The 16075-nt window shown below is 38.5% G+C and overlaps 1 protein-coding gene across 2 annotated transcripts in view; it reads left to right on the top strand.

Moving 5' to 3' along the window:
* The window catches only part of gtf2f2 (general transcription factor IIF subunit 2), an 88903-nt gene that overhangs the window by 15299 nt on the left and 57529 nt on the right, over positions 1-16075 (top strand). Inside the window, exon 5 of one of the 2 annotated variants that reach the window (XM_062975639.1) lies at positions 14387-14425. The exons of the other annotated variant lie outside the window; for it this stretch is intronic. Within the exon in view, the coding sequence (XP_062831709.1) occupies positions 14387-14425 (39 nt within the window). The remainder of the gene's footprint in view (positions 1-14386; positions 14426-16075) is intronic. 2 annotated transcript variants of the gene reach the window in all.

The following is a 16075-nucleotide window of genomic DNA, read 5'->3' on the forward strand; positions in this document are numbered from 1 at the left end:
GATTGATATAAAATTAGAGTTTTTGGAAATTCAATTAAAATGGTAATTAAAAAGGATGAAGTTGTTTTGGAAGGACTAACTTAATATCTGTTTGTTCTGAAGGTATGATATCGGTCAGGAGAGAATGCTTCTGGAACATGGCCACACAGCCCGAAAGACATACAACAACCCCGGCCTTTGAATTGTTTACTCGTTGTTGCTAATTGTCTTCACAGTTTAATTTATGGCAATCTTATGAATGGGAGGCCTCCAAGTCACACTATCATCAGTCATACTCAGGTCTTGCAATATAGGCTCAAACCTATATTTTTCTTTATTGAATCTGTCAGTCTGGAATGTGGTCTTTCTTTTTTTTCTATTGAGCCAAAATTTAACCAAAATATGACACTTTCAGCTTAATCAGCGTGGCCTTTAAAACGAGTTCAGGTTTGATTTGCTTTAGGAGTCTATTTATTTGGTGTGGTCTGTCTAGTAGTCCATGGTATCACCAGAACTCCAGCAGAACATTTTAAAATCAGTTCATCTGCTTCCTAACAGCTTTCTTAATTGTCCAGTTTTCACAATCAGACATAGAAATGCAAAATGGGATAATCCTAACTTTAGAGTTCAATGATAATAACTTTATACTTCAAGATCTCATCTAATTCCTTCATGGGTGTCCTTCCACATACTAGTATTCCTCTGATTTCTTGACTGCAATGTTCATTGTGATTAATAATGAGCCAAGATATGGAAAATCTTTTTAATTTATCAAAAAAATGTAACTACAAGTTTTCACTTTATTATATCTTTAAAATGAATAGAAAAGGGAAAATTTATTCCCTTCCAATTTTCTAAGTTGATCCTATCTTGCTTTCTAAGATTTACATAGATGCTTTTGTTTCCATACTTGGTCCTTTCTCATAATCAAAATCTATATTAATACAGTCATTTTCCTTTCTTTTATCCATAAGGAGTTTCCCGTTCTTTTTTTTTTTTTACTTTTAAAGAAAAAAGCAATGGATGCTTTATCCCCATTACAAAAAAGAACTTTCTCTATTGCTAATATTTCTGTTAGTTTCAAGAACAATCTTCTATATTTTCATTTGCTTCTACATGTACAGCTATCACATCTTCTTTATAACAATATATGTTTAGGTTGAGTATTACTTCTCTAGAATTCAGAAAGTGAAAATACTCCAAAATTTAAAACTATCCACATGAGTGAATGAGATAGTGATTGCTTTCTGATAGTTCAGTGTACATAAACTATGTTTCATGCACAACGTTATTTTAAAATTATGTATAAAATTAACTCCCTTTGCTGAATTGTTTCATTCTGCAACACATTTTAGATTTTGGCCAGTAATGAAGGTAAATTCTCTTTTAGGCCAAAAGAATAAAGTGAATTAACTCAATTTCTAATAAAGTCTTTCAGTTTTCACAGAATTCTTTCCATTTTTGCATAAATAAATCTATATATCCTTGAAGATTATTTACTTTTTTTCTTTCATCACAAAATACTAAAAAACCAATCAGACTTTATTCTTTCCTTTATTCTTACCACCGGTAAGTGGTTTTTCAGATTCTAATTCAGAAATTTCTGTGGCTTTGATCTGAAGTTGGTACGTGAAGTAGCTGTAAGCAATCTACAAATATATTAAGGTTTATGTAATTGGATGCCATATATCTATGCTTGGTGCTTTTTATATTGCACCCTGATTAGACACTTAAAACCATTAACAAGCCAAAATGTGTTAGGCTTTTCAAGCAGATAATAGACCTTTGCTAAAGCTTTCTGGAGCATGGGAAGGTATGGAGAAAAAAAAATAACACACACACAGAGGTAACAGAAAATAATATTTTTTAAAGTTTTCAAGTAGATATTCATGTTAGTTTCTTGCAGCAAAAATAACAGCCTAATGGCAGTCTAACAAATTTTATTTTGTCACAAACCTTTGTCGAGTGCAGTCCACTTTGTCAAAAACATGGAGCATTGGGTGCTAGACTATTCAATGCTTTGAGAGACCAGGCAGGACGGCAGACTGCAGACTTTTCCCCTCATAAACTCATGGGGGAGAAGTCATCACCTGTGGATAATCACCAGTTTTGTTATTTTAGGTCCAGTGGAGACATTCACCCAGGCAAGGGGGAAGCGAAGGCTCTCATGAGACCCAGTTTCTGCCTCTGATGCTTTGCCAAGGTACTTGCTTTGTCTTGGCAATCGAAGGCTAGGTAGTGATCAAGAAAAGAACTCCATCCCATTGTGACACATGTGACTCTCAGCAAAAAAGAACAGAAACTGCTGTTTTCAAGAAAGAGACAGATGATTTTACCTGGGGAAATTTACTCCTGCCTGGTAGATAATTAAATTCCCATGCACATTATCTTATACTTGTCAGAGACATGAATAATTTAAATTTATTATCTAAAGCTAAATGGAATGCAACTAACAGAAAGGGAGTGGGGCAAGATGTGTTTATAAAAAGGAATAGAACATGAAGAAAACTAAGAAGATCCCCCCATCCCTTAGCTTAGTTTCTCTATACCTCACAACCTCTGAGGATGCCTGCCATAGATGTGGGCGAAACGTCAGGAGAGAATACTTCTGGAACATGGTCATACAGCCTGGAAAACATATAACAACCCAGTCCCCCCATCCTGTCCCTTGGAGCCAGTCACAGTTTTGAGGGGTCTGCAGCAAAGTGCTATCAAAGTGCTATTCTTGTTTATCCTAAGGGCCTGATAGTCCAGCTAAAATCTGGACATCTAATTTCCATATCATGCTAATTGTTATATTCTAATGTTCATGTTTTGCAAAGTAAACACATTAATAGTAGCATTTTTCTACCAGTTGGTAGAATTTTTATAGGAACCACTGTTCCTATAAACATGCATAGAGTGATGTTGCAACAAAGATACCCAGCTTGAAACCCTGCTTAGTTTTGGAAACTACCAAGTAATGTTAGTTCTGGTGCAGTGCAAACAACTCTAGGCTTTAGGACTGCTACTACTATATACTATCAGAAATCCCTGAGAGTGATGCTGCCATCCAATTAGCAGTGGTAAATGCGGGGGAAAAGCTAGGACAAAGAGAAAAAAGAGAAAAGACATGGAATGTTTTCCTTTCGAAATGTAATGAAATGTTTTATCATAACTAGAAATTAGACTGGTTTAACTTTGTTTTTCCTGTTTAATTTTTCACATATTGTATAACTCATTCATGTTTGGATGCCTGTGCTATCACTCAAATACTGTTTATTAAAGATAAATGATTCTATTTTTGACATTTCCATTCCCTCTCCTCATTAATTCCATCCTTCATCCAACAAAGCATACAATAATTTTTAATAATTCTATTGAAAGGAAAAAATAGAACAAACCAGATGATAAAGTTATATTTTAAGGAAAAGACTACTCACCTACCTTCTAACTCTACTGAAAGACAGCTAAATGTTGACTACAAATTACAAAACTAAAACACATAAAGACAAACATAAAGCAAACAGACATACTGTATATACTTGACTGTAAGTCGTGTTCTTCAGCCCTATTTTCAGACTGAAAAAACTCCCCTCGGCTTATACTCAGGTGAGGGTCCTGACGAGAAGGCGTGGGGCTGAAAGAAGAGCCTTTTCCCCACGCCTTCTCACCAGAACCCTCACCTCTCCTCCTCCCTCGCCCCCGCGTGCCTTTCCCTCCTCCGAGCCCAGAGTGGAGCTGGGCTTCGGACAAACCCTGCCACCATCGTTCTCTCCTCCACTGAGGAAGGCGCATTCAGGGTGAGGGAGGAGGAGGGAAAAGTGTGTGCCTTTCCCTCGTTCCTCACATGCATCTTTCCTGCCAATTGCACCACCAAGGAAGGCGTGCATGGGGTGAGGGAGGAGGGAAAGGTGCACACCTTTCCCACATCCTTCCTCACCACGCGTGCACCTTTCCCACATCCTCCCTTGGCCCGCACATGCCATTCCTGCCTCCTCTATCACCCCTACACTCATTTTCTGTCTCCTTCCTCACCTTGTGCATGACTTCCTCGGTGGCTCCCTCTGCCACCGCCGAGGAAAGTGTGTGCGGAGCAAGGGAGGAGGGAAAGGCGCACACCTCTTCCCCCTTCTCCCTCACCTCTCGTGTGCCTTTCATCTGTCAGGAATGTATTGATTGTGCTTTTGGTGCATGAAGACAGAAGGGGGTTGGACTAGATGGCCCAAGGGGTCTCTTCCAACCCTCTTTATTATTTTTATTACAATTATTATTATTGATGGGTAACCATCTGTCAGGAGTGCTTTGATTGTGCTTTTGGTGCATGAAGACAGAAGGGGGTTGGGCTAGATGGTGCAAGGGGTCTCTTCCAACCCTCATTATTATTTTTATTACAATTATTATTATTGCTGGGTAACCATCTGTCAGGAGTGCTTTGATTGTGCTTTTGCTACAGAAAGGCAGAAGGTCCTTGGACTAGATTGTCTTTAGATGTCTCTTACAACTCTATTATTTTTATGAATATTAATATTATTAAGGCTAGATAGTCATCTGTTGGGGATGCTTTGATTGTGCCTTTGCTGCATGAAGGCAGGAGGGAGTTGGACTAGATGGCCCATGCAGTCTCTTCCAGCTCTATTATTATTATTATTATTATTATTATTATTATTATTAATAATAATATTAAGACTGGTTGGCCATCTGTCAGGTTTGTTTTGATTGTGCTTTCCCTATGTGAAGGCAAAATGAAGGAGGTTGGACTAGATGGCCTTCAGAGGTGCCTTCCAGTTCTAAGATTCTATTAAAGGAGTCTTAGTTGACCACGAGCCAAACACGAGTCAACAGTGTGATGCTGTAGCTGAGAAGGCCATTCTAGGCTGCATCAAGAGGAGAAGCCTGAGGTAAGGCGAAAGGGAACTGATATGACACTTTACCTCAGCTGGTTTTTAAATTTTTTTAATGCTAATTATTTAATGCAACTGTTTATTTTAACATACTGTACAATGTTTAGTATTGTCTTCTGTTTCAAATTTTTGATGATTTTTGTTTCTATAGGCATTGAATATTTGCCTGTTACTATGTTGGAAGCCACCCTGAGTCCCCATGGGGAAATAGGGAGGGATACAAATAAATTATTATTATTATTATTATTATTATTATTATTATTATTATTATTATTATGTTATTGTTGATACCATATTGTTTTTGTTGACCTTCATTTTCCACTTACAGAGCTAGTTTACTGTTTTTCTTTGAAATATGTTTTTCTTTAAAAAAACTTTTAGCTTACTGATGCCTCAATTAATGCAATTTTTTGATATCTATTTTTATTTAAAAAATTTACCAGTAGCTGCTGCATTTCCTACCCTCGGCTTACACTCAAGTTAATAAGTTTTCCCAGTTTTATGTTGTAAAATTAGGTGCCTCGGCTTATATTCGGGTTGGCTTATACTCGAGTATATATGGTATACACAAAACATACTCACAAATCAAAGCTACCCAACAAGCATAAAAACTAAGCTACAAACCTTTCACTCTCCACAATAGTTTTTTTTAAAAAATTCCAACTAATGTATTTCCTTCAAGTAATGTCCTATAATCACATTTCTACAATTACAGTTCTCCCTTACTTATCATGGGGGTTAGGTTCCAGGACCACCCGCAATAAGTGAAAATGCGCTAAGTAAGGACGCTATATACATTATTTTAGTAGTTATACAGTATTTTAAGTCTTTGTCAACCAATGGTTGCAATATGGAGTTTCCTTGGCATTTCTGAAGAATCTTTCCTAAGAGTCCCAACAACTCTGTGGAGGAATTTGCAGCAGAAGTTTGCCTTAGTAGATTAGACTCTTATCTCTTCATTCTTATGGCTCTTCTTGGATTATCTAGGATTCTCAATATTTTTGACACAAATTATATTTAAGAAGGGAAGGTATTACAAGTATAAGATAAATAAAATATTGGTTTAATTACTACCCAGATTTTCTTCCTGGTTAGATTTAATTGAAGATCATTTTTTAAACCATCTGAAATACTTTGCAACTATATATCCAAATCTTGATGTCTGTCACAACCCTCTGAAAAAGTATTTAATGATAATGACAATACAGTTTGCATCAGTTAGATGGTTAGGGTCAATTGCTTGTTGCACAGTACAGTTGTTATGGGAAACAGTGCAACACACAGCTACAGTATAGGCGTAAAATATGCATTTATGTTCATCTTTATATATGTATGTATATACACCTAGGTAACCTGAATGAAGCAGTTTGCAGAGGAAAATATATGCTGGTATTTAAAGATGCATGTAAATACTTGCCTACAAATGTGAGGTCTTTGCTGCTATAGCACTTAACTGGCGGAGCCCCAATACTTACCATAGTAACCATAACGTGTCATGCTGCCCTAATTAATCATAGAGTGAGAACTAATGCAGCACTGTGCCTTGATATTGCTGATGTGTTTGCTTAATTTGGCATTATTAGTAGTTGAGACTATAGAATCAAATCCATCAAATTTGCAATGGAGCAGAAATTTTGCCTGTTTTCTAGTTCTTGCTGAAATAATAAACCTGTTTCTGCAAGAAGGGGGTGCGATGGGTGGGCAAATGATTGTATGCTCTTTCATGCAAAACATCAGCTTCACATAGTCAAGGAGATGTATCTGAGAGATATTTTAGACTTATCTCTTCCATTTTAGTATTTTGTGTGCCTGGATAAACATTCAGTAAATGACCCACCGCCTGGCCTTTGATGTGTTAATATGCTTTTCATTATGTAGTGAAATCTCCTGGGTCAAAATAAAAAGTAAAGGTTTTTAAAAATGTCACGTTTTCTTCCACCTTTCTGTTAGGTGATTTAAAAACCATAAAATATAATACAGTGGTGGATTTCATAAGCTGTTTCATAATCAATGTTAGTTTTTAATTTCAGCTTGTGCTGCATAGGAAGTACTTAATTTAAAAATCATTTTATCTGACAATCTTACAAACAGTCAGATTCGGTTTAGTTAAGAGTATTCATGTATTTTGGACTCACAGGCATGTTACTCTTTAACTTCAGTTATGTAAAAAATGAGCACCACAGCCTCAGAGTATTCAGCATTTTACTCTATCTTCAAAGCTGGTGGGACTGTTTGAATTTTATTTATTACAAAATAGTCATAGGCCTCTGGGGCCTTGGATTTTTTTCAGCCCTGTAGTCAACAAAAGAGAGTTGATGTGTATTATATATGGCAGGAACTACTTTAAATCATCTAGTTATATAAGCAGTAGAAGTAAATCTGATAGATTTTTTCTTCTGAGGCTTGTAGGTGGCTTTTTTGAGAGAGCGCTGAGTGGGAGAGGTGGATTCTCAGATTTGAGCCAATAACCTTTTTCAAAGGAGATCCACGTATTAAAAAAGGTCCAGATCTTCTCTTATAAAGGTTAATATTCACATAGGAAATTTTATTTACTTTGTTAAAAATTGAATTTATACCTCTCCTTTTCCCCAAAATTGTATTTTAAAGATGCTATTAAATCAATCATTTTGCAAATTTAAAAGGGATTAAACATGATAAAATAATAAAAACTCTTAGAACATTGTGCATATGTTAAACCCCCCCCCCCTATGAAATCCTGCTACACATAGAAGAGAAAAGCAAATTTCACTGGTCTTCCTTTCTTTTATGGAGAGTGGCTGTAGGTGAGGATGAGTTGGGAATAAAAGGAAACCAGTAACTGATATAGCAACAGCACTCTCGTGTAGATCTGTGTTCCATACATGTTTTTAAGATGTTTGCAAATATATGAATCTGATTTGCTTTTGTGGTTGGTTGGGTACAGTGTGTTTCCCCAACATCGTTGTCTAGAATGGAGATTGGGCTTGCTGCCCCTTTGAACAGAAAAATATCTGGGAGCATGGGTTCATTTATTTATTTTACAAATAAAACTAAAAAAATGTAAGACTTCAAAGACGTCGTGTCAATCTGGGATATTAGCATGCAAAGAGATCTTGTGGCACCTTAGAGACCAAGTGAGAGAATGATGTTAGTAGCAAAAGTTTTTGTAGACTAGGGTTGCATTTTCGCTGGCCAGATAGTGATTCAGATTCAGAGAGGGGCACTTGGGATCACCATTGCTTTAGGTTGCACTCCACATCCTCGAGCCAGCTTGGGGGTTGAATGGCAGCTGCATAGCACTGTGCTGAAGTGGCCCAACAGCTAGATGGCAGATGGATAGTGTCAGACCGTATTTGGTGCCACATGACCCCCTCCTTTCTCCAGAGCTCTTTATTTTTATTTTTGAACCCCAAGAAGGTAAGGAAAGGCTCATGGTTCCTACGAAGGCTTTTCTTTTGTTTAAGGACTAAACTGGGGATAGGGAGGAGGACAATCCACATGGCCACCCGGGCCCAATTTAAGGTGCAGGTTTTGACCTGTAAAGCCCTATACAGCTCGGGCCTTGCCTATCTCCGTGATCGCATCTCCCCCTATGAACTGCCATGGGGCCCTGAGATCGTCGGGGGAGGCCCTCCTCTCGCTCCCACCCTCGTCCCAAGTGCGACTGGTGGAGACGAGGGAGCGGGCCTTCTCGGTAGTGGCCCCCCGGCTCTGGAATGTCCTGCCAAAGGAGATTAGGCAAGCCCCTACTCTGTCCTCCTTTCGCAAGGAGTTGAAAACCTGGTGGTTTTGGCGGGTCTTTGAATAATCTTCTCTGGTGTACCACTGACCCCTGGCCCTGAAACATGCTGTACTAGGATCATTTATTCCTAATAACGGACCATGTCAACCCATCTGATTATATATTCTTGTTCCTTCTGGTTGTTGTGATTGTTTCTTATAGTCTTCACTGTTTACTAGTTGTTTAGGTTTTTAATTTTGTTTTAATAATGTGTGTATTGTGCTATTTATGTAATGTATGTTGCTGTTTTTATGCTTGTAACCTGCTCTGAGTCCCTTTGGGGAGAGAGGGCGGTATATAAATAAAGTTTTACTTACTTGCAATCGCACATCAACATGGTTAGGTAATCTGGCCACCCCCCAGCCAAAAATGTGGGGTTTCAGTACCCTCTGAGGCCCGGAAATGAGAAGAAAACTGGCACTTTAAGTGCCGGTTTTCTTTGCATTTGGGCAAGTGTAGAAGGGCCCACAGTTTAAGTCTAATTTATTTATTTATTTATTTATTTTATATACCGCTCTTCTCTCCCAAGGGGACCCAGAGCGGTCTTACATAATGGCAAGATTAATGCCACATATAATACAAAATACAGTAAAAACAAACAATTGTAAAAACACACTTAAAAACCAATATCATACCCCATTAAAACAGTAAAATACTGTGTCTCACCTGTCCATGGGTCATGCAGTTGCATGGAGCAGATTCACCCAGCCACCTTTGGGATAAATGTGCAAGTGAAGATGCACCCCAGGCCTGCTTCAACAGATGCTGAGCTAGTGTGACATAGTGACCAAGTAATTGAGTGATGGATCTTTTGTTCTGACCATTTCTTTTCAAAATTAGTTGGTAGCATCAACCCTTTTAGCTAGTACTTCCTCCTCTTTTAGGGTTATTGTAAGGATTGCTGTAACTTTTTTATGTAATGTATAGGAAGGGAGCAAACATGGAGTCATTTAAGTATCAGATTAGGACTTTGTGAGACCAGGGTTTGTTCTTAGGCGATCCCTCGTTGTCCGAGTATCATGGCCTTCCAAGTGTAGTGTCTTGGCGGTGGATACATAGGTGACTGTGGAACTTTATTCTTGATCCGTATGTTCTTCCACATACGGAAGAGAGCATTGGTTTCCAAGTGGAAGGCGGTCCCAGTCAGGGTTGGCTTGATGCGCCTTCCTCTTGGCACATTTCCATTTGTGCCTCTTTAAATTCCACAGCACTGCTGGTCACAGCTGACCTCCAGCTAGATCACTCAAGGGCCAGAGTTTCCCAGTTCTCAGTGTCTAAGCCACAGTTTTTAAGGTTAGCTTTAAGCCCCTCTTTAAATCTTTTCCTGTCCACCAACATTTCAGAAAGAGGCAATGATTCTCTCCTCTGAATTCATCTTGACAAGAAAACACTAGGTTTAATTGACTTTGAAAATGCTTTCAATAAAACCAGTAGTTGGAAAGAACTGTTCATGTTCATAGAATCAGAGAATTGTTAGAGACCACAAGAGCCATTCCATCCCAACCCGAGTTAAACACACAAAGCACTCCTGATAGACGGCCAATCAGCCTCTGCTTAAAGAGAAGGAGCCTCCATCACACTCCAAAGCAGTGTGTTCCACTTTTGAACAGCTCTTACTCCCAGGAAGTTCTTCCTAATGTTTAGGTGGAATCTCTTTTCCTGCAGTTTGAATCCATTGCTCATTGTCCTCATTTCCTTCAAAGCAACAGAAAAGCTTGCCCCCTCCTTAATTTATCAACCTTTCAAATATTTAAACATGACTCTCATGTCTCTTCTCAGCCTTCTTTTCTCCAAGCTAAACCTACCCAGCTCCCACAGCCATTCCTCATAAAAATTGGTTTCCAAACCTTTGATCAGTTTGGTTATCCTTCTCTGGACACATTTTATCCTGTCAGTATCCTTCTTGAATTGTGGTGCCCAAAACTGGACACAGTATTCCTGGTGAGATCTGAATAAAGCAGAATAGTGTGAGACTATGATTTCCTCAATCTTGACACTACACTCCTATTGGTGTTCTGAAACAGTGGTTCTCAACCTATGAATTCCCAGGTGTTTTGGCCTTCAACCCCTAGAAATCCTAACAGCTGATAACTGGCTGGGATTTCTGGAAGTTGTAGGCTAAAGCACCTGGGGATCCACAGGTTGAGAACCACTGTTCAAAAACATTATATAAGTCCAAGATAATTGCTTCTTAAATCATGGTGGGTTATCCTTTAAGGAAAAGTTTGGCAGCTATATGTTAGTTTTAGGAATGGAAATACTTTTCTAGATTTCTAAAACAAATCTTGGCTTATATTTGAAAAGACAGACATTCCTCCTGAAATGCGTCCTTGTTAGTCATCCGTTCTGAACCTCTTCTGACTGCTGCAGACATCAAAGCCTTATTGCCTGGAAATGCTACAAGCCCACGGCAAGAACATGAACTTCGTGTTGGATCATTTTTCTCCTAATCACTTTAAAAACCAATAAAATTTATTTCTATAGGTTTTTTTAACCTGTTTACCAAAAATTAGGCTTTCTGTTTAACCAGGATTTGGAGTTTATGGACAAAGTTTAATTAAAACTAACCCTTTCTGCTTGAAAAATATGGTTCTGCTTTTGTAGCAATAGGCAACCTGGAGTTACATATATAGAAGTGAAAGGCTGGCAGAGAATAAATGGAAGGCTCCATTCTTTCTTTGTATCTAGCAAAGAAACTAGAAGGAATGCTAGAGGAAAAAGCTTGTTTTCTGCATTTAGCATAGAACTATAGCTCCCCATCTCTTCTCTGCCAACTGTAGCAATCTAGTAAAGAGTTTTTAAAGGTTAGCCATTTTCAGAAACTTATTAGAAAAACTGCCATCACTGCAGTTTAAGATGGAAGGGGAGAACCTACTCTAGGAGGGACCATGTATCTTCTTATTCTAGTTTAAGAATTGTGAGCCATGAAATTCATCTACTCTATCCTTGAAATATTTACACATCCATCTTTTCATTCTTCCAAATGAAAGCAACCGTTACACATGTTCAGTGGTTATGTTTGGATTCCAACAATGAGCCAAGGACCCTAGCTGTCATGTGGAACCCGCATTTTTGCATGTATTATCTGACATAAGCTATCTCCCTGATCCCCCCCCCCCATCAAGCTAGAGAAAAAAACCATAAAGCATACTGTTGATCATTTCTATGGCTTGTGTGGAGAGAAGCCAGAGCTTGCTGTAGGGTTCATATGACACAATAAAACTGCAGCGCCAAGCTCCATGCTTTGTTTAGCTTTTGGCAACTAATCCAACGGCGTGTACAAAGCACAGGTTCATACTCAATGACCCAAAAGTTTCTTGGATTGCTTTTATTTATACTAGTATATGTACCTGGCGTGATCTGGGTGATATTGGGACCATTGCCCATCTGCTTCCTCCCTTCTCGGGCTCTGAGAGGATTAATAATAATAATTTATTACCCACCTTTCCTTGCAGCTCGAAGCAGGGTACAATATAGTCAAAACAGCAAGATAGAACAAAGTGAGCTTAAAATACATATAACAAAAACACACAAGTAAAATGCAGCCTGAAACTTACTGATAAAATGCAGGTTAAAATTCACAAGTTAAAATTGACAGAGTAGGCCTGCTGGAGAGATAGATCTTAAGTTTTGTCTTAAATTCCGAGAGCTGATGTATTTCTTTATTTTTTTATTTATTTACGGTATTTATATTCCGCCCTTCTCACCCCGAAGGGGACTCTAGAGTGGATCACATTACACATATAAGGCAAACATTCAATGCCTTGACATAGAACAAAGACAAAGACAAACGCAGGCTCCGAGCTGGCCTCGAACTCATGACCTCTTGGTCAGAGTGATTGGTCTCAGCTGGCTGCATCTGGCTGCTCACCAGCTTGCACCACAGCCCGGGCCTAGCTGTGGAATCTCTTCCGGCAGGTCATTTCTTGGGGCAGCTGATGAAAAGGTCATCTGGGTGATGGTCGCCAGTTGGATTTTGCTTGGTTGGAGTCAGTAAAATTAGCTTAGTAAATTGAAAATGTAGTTAAAAGTTTATTCATTGCTCTGAGGCCCCTTCCACACAGCTGAATAAATTCCCACATTATCTGCTTTGAACTGGGACATATGTCAGTGTGGACTCAGCCTTGATATTCTGGGTTATATGGCTGTGTGGAAGGGCCCTGAGTCGTAGTCTCCAGGGCAAACTCCAGAAAACAAGCTTGCCCCCTCCTAAATGTGACATCCTTTCAAAGTATTTAAACATGCTATCAAGTCTCCTCTTAACCTTCTCTGAGTTGAACATCCTCTGCTTCCTAAGCCATTCCTCATAGGGCTTAATTGGTTTGGTCAGTTTGGTTGCCTTTCTCTATACAAATTATAGTTTGTGAGTATCTTTTATCAATTTTGGTGTCCAGAACTAGACACAATGTTCCAGGTGAGGTCTGACCAAAGCAGAATAAAGTTGGATTATGGTTTCCCTCAATAGACACAGCACTTTTATGATGCAGCCTAGAATTGCCTTTTTAGCTGCCGTGTTGTGCTGTTGACATGTCTAGCTTGTGATCCACCAAGACTCCTAGATTCCTCTCACATGTACTGTTTTCAAGCCTGGTGTGAAAAAGCCTTTTTAATACACTCAATTGCTTTAGCCTTTTTAGTTATGGCATACATTATTGAATTCATTAACCATATTTTAAGAATATTCAGTATGCATAAAAATATTAACATTTCATTCATGAGAATGTTTTTGCTCTTTGCCAGGTTAGGTAGATGTGGCCCTCTGTATGTTTTTGGACTGCAGCTTCCATCATTCTTACTATTAGGTATATTGATTAGTGCTGCTTGGCGTTATAGGTCAAAAACATGCAAAGGGCTAAGACTGCTTATTTTGTCCTATGCATACTGTGTACTCCTTGCAGAATAAAAATTTCTTTAGCCCATTCTTGCTTGTTTTCTGTATATATAACGCATTGTTATCCTTTTTCTAACTTGTCACAAAGTCTCTCTTTAGCCCCAGTTCTCAGTTTTTCTCAGGACTTGATTGGACCCCCATACTTAACTTCCTCCTTTATCCATCTTTTTCATCTCTTTCCTTCCAGTGACACATAAATTCCTTTTCTGTTTCCCTTTCTAATTTGGCAGAAATGGGATCTGTAAGGCTTTTATTCACTGAGCACAGTTAGGGAGCCTTTGATACAAATAGGTCATTCAGAATGTTGGCTGGCCGATTGGTCAGCTGGCCACAGTAGTCTGAAAAGATGTCAGTTCTGTAGCACAATTCATAGTCCAAGGGAAGTGTTGCACTGGTATTCATTCACTCATCTTTTTACCTATTCTTGATAGGTCTGATTGGGACATGAATTTTCCCACAGAGTTAGAGGAAGTCACCAAACATTGGATATACTGAATGTCCCAAATGGGTCAATTCTTGTTTGTGCAAGTCCTGGCCTATAGACATTTTATAACATTCTATTAAATATATTTAACAACAATATTTTTTTCCCTATTTATAGCAACTCAGCAGAGAACTGCATATTTGGAGTCGATTGGTGTAAATTGTAAGGGTGATGCAGATATTTGATCTGGTTCAGGATCTTGACCCCTTGTTGTTAACAGCTTGTTTATTTTAACTTTGGTTGTAATATAGGTTGTATGTTTTATGTGTTAAATGTGTTTGTCAAATGTTTTGATACAACCGATAGGCTAATCAATAAAAAGTATGGAAGTAGAATAAATAACTCCCAAGCTTCTAGTAATAATGCTGATACTTTGTTGTTGTTTCCAGAGTGCCAGGCAGATGAAAAATCAGAGAGCAGCAATACTGGTAAGTGTTTTGCATAACATCCTTATCATGAAGCTAATAAAGAATTTTTAAAAAAGTATATAGAGAGAGCTGTTTTAGCAAACATTATTATTTAATGCTAATGGCACTTAGCACAAATTTGAAAGGCCGTCCTAGTCTTTAACCCATCAGAGGTCCAAGAAGTCTAACTTTTCTTATTCATCCACTTACCCCCAATACCTTTCCATGGGACTAAGTGCCTTTTTTCCTCCAGGTGTTCTTACTCTTTTCTTTTAACCCACATGCCCACCTGGGTGGTTTTCCTCATGCAGGAGTCCTCTTCCTCTGCTCATATCTAACCTCCCCTTACTTTTGCTGATCCTTGTCTTCTTCCATTATATCAGAAGGACCTTTACTCTCTTCATCTCTCATTCTCCTCTTTAACAGAGCTTTCCAAGTATGCTGGTGACATACTTTTTGACATGCATCATTTTGCAACACTGTAATTCAGTTTTATAAGGCCTAAATCAGTGGTGCTCAACCTATAGGTCCTCGGGTATTTTGGCCTACAACACCCAGCCAGTTTACCAGCTGTTAGGATTTCTGGAAGGCCAAAACATCTGGGGACCCACAGGTTGAGAACCACTGGCCTAAACAAAATAAACATGCTAGGCCTCTCTGTATTTTCTTCTCATCTTGAAAAGTGTGCCACATACAAACAGAAGATGGTATTGCAAGCTAAATGCAGATTTAAAGTAACTACAAATTAATATACAAAGTATTAACAAACAAATATATCCCTCCAATATATACAGATTCATCATCCATGGATTCATCTATCTGTGGCTTGAACATTTTTTAATCCATAGAGCAAACTTTGATTTTGCTATTTTATATACAGTGGGGGAAAAAAGTATTTAGTCAGATACCAATTGTACAAGTTCTCCCACTTAAAAAGATGAGAGAGGCCTGTAATTGACATCATAGGTAGACCTCAACTATGAGCGACACCATGAGAAAACACATCCAGAAAATCACATTGTCTGATTTTTCACGAATTTATTTGCAGATTATGGTGGAAAATAAGTATTTGGTCCATAACAAAAGTTCATCTCAATACTTTGTTATATTTCCTTTATTGACAGAGGTCAAACATTTTCTGTAAGTCCTCACAAGGTTGGCACACGCTGTTGCTGGTTTGTTGGCCCATTCCTCCATGCAGAGCAGTGATGTTTTGGAGCTGTCGCTGGGCTCCAGAAGACCCTCCAGAAGATATGATCAGAATTCAAAATGACCTTAACAGATTAGAGAGGTGATTGGCCAAAACTAACAAAATGAACTTCAACTACGATAAATGTAGAGTACTACTCTTAGGCAGAAAAAAATGTAATGCACAGATACAGGATGGATGACTCCTGGCTCGACTTCTGTTCGTACTGAAAGCCTTTTGACTGGACTTCAGACAGTTGGATTGAGGATAGTAGCCTAGCAAATATCTTACTAATATTTCAAATAGTCAGCAAGTAACTTTTCTTGCCCCAATCTTCCCAGATCCAATGGAAATGCCATTCATTATGCTTTAATAGCTGGCAGAATTAATTTTCTCCTCATACAAGCTGATGCCCTGGAAAGTGAACTAGGAGAGAATTAAGATTGTGGCAATAGTGTCACAACTGAGATTAAGCAACAATC

This window comes from Anolis carolinensis, chromosome 3, assembly GCF_035594765.1.
Source record: "Anolis carolinensis isolate JA03-04 chromosome 3, rAnoCar3.1.pri, whole genome shotgun sequence".
NCBI classification, from domain to species: domain Eukaryota; kingdom Metazoa; phylum Chordata; class Lepidosauria; order Squamata; family Dactyloidae; genus Anolis; species Anolis carolinensis.